Here is a 4,963-nt window from a genome sequence, read left to right as displayed (position 1 = left end):
CGTTGTGTGTGTGTGTGTGGGGGGGGGGGGTTGCTCAGTTTCACGGTTGCTATTTTCGTTCTTGGTCTTCTGGTTGTACGCTTGCCAAAGGAAAAAAAAAATCATACTAGTTCTTTGCTTTTTCGGCATGCACGTGGAGTATTTGTTCTTATTCTTGCTTTCCTGGCCTGATTGATAGTTTGTGTTCTTTAGCGTCTGAATGCGGCGATGGCACAACATCGTCAAGAGATCACTACCGAGACGAACGACGCTGGGCAGTCTCTCAACGAAGTCACCACTTCTTGCGTCTGGAGAAGGCCTTCTGCTTGGACACGAGCTATCTACTGGTTCGAATCCTTCCTTTGTGAGCGGCGGGGGCGGATCGCTTTTAGACCTCTCTCACAGCTTCTGCCCCTTTACCGTTATCATGCTACATGGAAGTAAATACTGCTCAGACACAGTGGAGTATCTTTGGGCTTTGTTTGTGTTGACATTGCGCACTACTGACGCCTCGCTTAGTTTGTCAGAGGCGCATCTCTTTAGTGGGAGCTCTGTTGTGGGGTATTACTCTCTTCGAACTGTGCTTGACCGACTTAAAACAGTCTTGGCAACTTCTTCTCGGGGGGACTTGGCATGCATGCGCTTGGTGATCGCACTTGTGACATCCCCTTGCACGTTGGACGAGTCCCTTTTGGTCGAGGTAAGAAACCTTCGGTGGCCCATTCCAGTTTATACCTTGCAGCTGATACTGTCAGTTTCCGCAGCTCCCTCTATCCTTGCTTGCATCTTGAATGGGGAACTTGGAAAATGTTCTGGCAACGGTGTCAGCCCCGAGTTTTTTGCCGCCTGCCTAAATGGACTCTTGTCCAATGATCAGTTTTTCTCATCTGTGTGCTTTCATGAAATGCATCTTCTTCTTGTGAGCGTTGTAGAGAGCATTGGCCCAACCTTTGACTTTTTGTCGCTTAAGTGGACACCGCTACTGAGTAAACTAAGTCGCATTTATATGCGGCAATCCCAAGGAGAGCTTCTTGCCTCGCTGCATTTTAAGCTTCTCCAAAGGATACCTGCATTGGAGACAAAGATGCCGCTGACCTACATTGTTCGAACCTTAGGTAGCCTTGTTGACGCGTCTGCAGGGAAGGATGATACTCGGGTTTTGTGGTGCACAATACTTGACATAGCATCGCTTGCGGTTCGTCTTCATGGTAACTCAAAGGAAGGTCTTCAAGCTGTATGGAAACCCTTTTTTAAGGCCGCCGTGACGTTAAAACCCAATTCCTTGAATTACGCACGAGTTCTTGAAGCCTATCATGTTTCTGCTTCTCAAGGGCTTCCGATGACACTGGATAAGACGGGCTTTTCTCAAGTGGTGCGTTTTTTGCTTGGCTCTATCGCACATTCTTCGTTAGAGGAGACTTCTGCCGCGATGCGAGATTTTTATCGTTTTTTAAAAGAGCATCCAAGTATCCACTTTTTGTGGATCTTGGATAGTCTTATTAGCCTACTGGGTGAAACTTGGGAGTCTCACGGAGATGGGGCGTCGGCTCTTGTGCAGGATTTCATCAAGGCCCTCCAAGAGGATTACTTCCCCTCCATGCGCTTGAGTGGGGTGTCGCTTATTGATAATCCGCAACTTCGTCCTTTGCTAGAAAAGTTCCATGTGGTAAATAAGACAGAGTTTTGGTGGCGATGCGGATGTGGGGCGCAGCTTCCGGCTTCTGCAAAAAGGTGTTTAATGTGCATGCGACGACGCAACGCGGCTTGGACTTGTGTCACGTGTGGGGCGGTGCATAAAGATACAAATGTGGAACAGAGTTGCATCTGCGGTTCCGCAAACCCTCGAAGACTCAAGGCAGATGCGATGGGTCTTGAGTTGTGCCTGAATTGTGGAGGTGTGCTAGACGCTCTGAGTGGGTGCGTCCGATGTGGGAATACCTATCGTGAGGAACTTGCAACACGGGCATGCTCGTTTTGTGGAAAAACATACAGTCAACGGGCGGTATGTTGTCCGTTATGCTATGCGGCAAACGAGGATAAGAAACCACTCCTTTGGTGTTGTGGAGTATGTGGCGAGTATAATCATTGGACGTGGTCACAGTGCCAACGCTGCCCCGGGCGGCGCAGAGTTGGTTGCGTCGTGGCACCGCTAGAACCTTGGGTGTGTGGATGTGGTAGGCGCAACCACCCTTGTCTCACAAACTGCGAAGTTTGCTCGCGTGACAGTTGCGATGCATATACCTGCAATTTCTGCAACACACTCTCTAGTAAACATTCAGTTATCCATCTGGAGCTAGAATCCAAGAATATACGAGTGATTGCGTGCCAACATTGTGGCCATCTTCACCCAAGGGATCACAATGTCCTTTGCTCTCCGTACCTTCAACGACGATGTCATCAGTGCGGAAAAAGCTACATTCGAGCAAACTTGCTCTTGGGTAACCATTGTAATTTTTGTCATGCAAATCTTTCTTGCAATGAGTTGATCCCCTTTAAGTGTCATCCTTGCAAATCCAATATCCTACAAACCGGATTTCACTGCGTCGCTTGTTTGACCCCACGTTCAGACGCACCCATCGATGATGCGTATGTGTGGAAGTGCAACCGAGAGGTCTTGGATCCGACGGCGTCAGGAAATGCCCATTTTTGTGGCCATTGGAATTATAGTTGGTTGAGCCATTGCCGTTTCTGTGGCGAGGGGCGTGCACAAAGCAAGTACGAGGGTAGAGCGCGGTGCTTGTCGTGGGTATGCGCCGATTGCCATCATCGGAATTTGCCCACAGATGTTTTTTTCTGTTCACAATGTAGCACGGGGATTCAGGTGATGGAGGACTGTTGTATTTGCGGTTTGCCCCACCCAAGTGTGACCTGTGCTTCAAGTATTTAGGGTGTTGCGCAATGCGGAACAGACAACTAAAAGGTTTTTTTTCTCTTATTATATATAAGTGTATGTGTGGTCACCGCTGCCTTCGTTGCATTTTCCCTTTTCATCCATGACTACAATTTGCTTGTTTCCATTGTTTGTATGTTGATCAAGGGTCCTCCCACCTTTTTATATAAATATATATATATATATATCTACATATTATATATACGCACACACAAACACAGCACATAAGGCCATGCAACCATTTGGTCAGCAGCAAATTATGCAGAATCGTGGGTACGGCGGATACAATGCATATAGCCATCCGGGCTACCCTTCCCAGCAATTCCCTGCTCCTGCCCCGTATCAGGCACAAGGTGGTGGCTATTATCCTCAGTATTCTCAAGGAACGTACAATCCAACACTTTTCCAGGGGTTTCAAGGGAACTTTTCAGGCCAAGTAAATCGTGGAAGACCTATTTACACAGGAGGACGTGGAGCTGGCGGGTATGGACGTGGCGACTACAGTATGGGTATGGCAGTTGACCGCGGCAGAGGCGCGTATGGGATTCGTCCCCGCCAAAAAAAGCCGTTTGTTGGTGGTTCATTGGAAACACAACGTGAGTGGGAAAGGCAAACATTATGTTGCTTTTTTTTGCAAGGGAACTGTAAGTTTGCTGACACTTGTCGCTTTCTCCACGAAGACGATAGCAAACGCCCTTGCCAATTTGGAGCTCAATGCCGTGTAGGACACGCGCCGCGGGCAAAGAAGAGTAACGGCACCGCGGATGTGGATACCCCTTCTTGTCAGTCGGGTGATCCTCAGGAAACACCTGAAGGAAATGAGAACAATGCCGCGGAATCCTCATAAGAAACGGTTTCTAGGTAATAAAAAGTTAACGTAGGCACTGAACGTAGAAGAAAAATTGAAAAGAACGTTTACGGCACCCACCCACACAAAAAGGGTGGAGGGAGAGAGAGAGAGACGCCCTCTAAATAATTAGGGAGGGGGTGAACCACCCATGTTCCTCTGCGTCCTGCGTTTTATTTTTCGTTGTTTTTTTTGTAAAATGGGAGGAGGAGAGAGGGGAAGGAACGACGACGAGTAGTGCGTGAAAAAATATTGTGTTATGTATATACCTCTGGATTAATCTTTTCGCTATTCCATTTCATAGGATGCTGTAGACAAGTCTTATTATCGTTTAGGATGAAGTTACCGGACAGCTTGAGTCGGGTGTCCCTCCCATCGGACTTGTGCTTTACCAGCAACTAACGCGTGCGCACGCGTTAAGCCTCCGCTTTCCACGGCATGCGAGGGACTGGCCTCTGGCCCCCGCCCCTGCGATAACGAGAGCACCACTGTGGCACGCATTGGAAAGTTGGATAGAGGAAGAGATAGAGATAGTGAGAGGGACATACGTCGCGTTGTGCAGGTTCTTGCGCTTGCGCCGTCGAGGAGTTCTGAATCGAAAGACGATGAAGCGACAATTGCGTGATTCTCTGGAGTTGAAAAAATACTCAGTTATTTTTCTCTCTTTGTGTGTGTGTGTGTATCGGCCTCCGTGTAAATTGGATTGCAGCGGCCCATGAAGGGGCAAGATGCATGTCTAGACATCCACCTTACCTTTCCGCCACCACCGCCCAGAAATCGTGTAGTAAACCGAGTTTCTGCTGTTCTTTCCTTGCGTTGGCGTGATGTTTCCTCGTTTTTTTTTGTGTGTGCATGGCGTCGTTCTGGCCGGTGTGCTGCCACAGTGGGTGCAGCCGAATTCGACTCTGAGGGCCCCGAGCAAACGATGTTTGACGCTTCTGTCTATTGCTGCGTTGCCATCCTGGGCGTGTGCGCGCCTGCTCCGTGCGTTGTTTGGGCAGCACGCACCGGGCGAGCAGCCCGGAACTGTGGGCACTTTGGCGCCGCCCTCCTCCTCTTTTGCCGACTGAAGGAGCGAGTGCGGGAGGGGGCTGCCTCGCTTTATTCTGCGGGGTTTTTTGTTTTTTGCAGGGGCAGCGGAGCAATTGGGGGTAAACTCCTCCTTGCGGGGGTGCGGGCTTCGGAGTTGTTTGCGGTGAAGGTAAACTGTGTGTGTGTGTGTTTCGGCGAGGGAGCGGCAGCGGGGC

The 4,963-nt window shown here is 49.4% G+C and overlaps 2 protein-coding genes across 2 annotated transcripts, besides 2 other annotated features; both read left to right on the top strand.

Moving 5' to 3' along the window:
- Nucleotides 1-199: 199 nt before the first annotated feature.
- Nucleotides 200-2,866, top strand: Tco025E_03151 (uncharacterized protein; the record flags this gene model as incomplete). The annotated part of the gene is made up of 1 exon (XM_029370073.1): nucleotides 200-2,866. The coding sequence occupies one exon, from the start codon at nucleotides 200-202 to the stop codon at nucleotides 2,864-2,866; it is 2,667 nt and encodes an 888-aa protein (XP_029229767.1).
- Nucleotides 2,867-3,032: 166 nt separating this feature from the next.
- Nucleotides 3,033-3,073: a microsatellite.
- A 28-nt stretch (nucleotides 3,074-3,101) lies between these two features.
- Nucleotides 3,102-3,716, top strand: Tco025E_03150 (uncharacterized protein; the record flags this gene model as incomplete). Its single annotated transcript, XM_029370072.1, has 1 exon — nucleotides 3,102-3,716. The coding sequence occupies one exon, from the start codon at nucleotides 3,102-3,104 to the stop codon at nucleotides 3,714-3,716; it is 615 nt and encodes a 204-aa protein (XP_029229766.1).
- Nucleotides 3,717-4,227: 511 nt separating this feature from the next.
- Nucleotides 4,228-4,259: a microsatellite.
- Nucleotides 4,260-4,963: the final 704 nt, after the last annotated feature.

The sequence above is a fragment of the Trypanosoma conorhini genome (genome assembly GCF_003719485.1).
Source record: "Trypanosoma conorhini strain 025E chromosome Unknown Tco_14.4_contig_00138, whole genome shotgun sequence".
In the NCBI taxonomy this organism is placed as follows: domain Eukaryota; phylum Euglenozoa; class Kinetoplastea; order Trypanosomatida; family Trypanosomatidae; genus Trypanosoma; species Trypanosoma conorhini.
The sequence above is the reverse complement of the archived record's forward strand: the minus strand, read 5'-3'. Positions and strand labels throughout refer to the sequence as shown.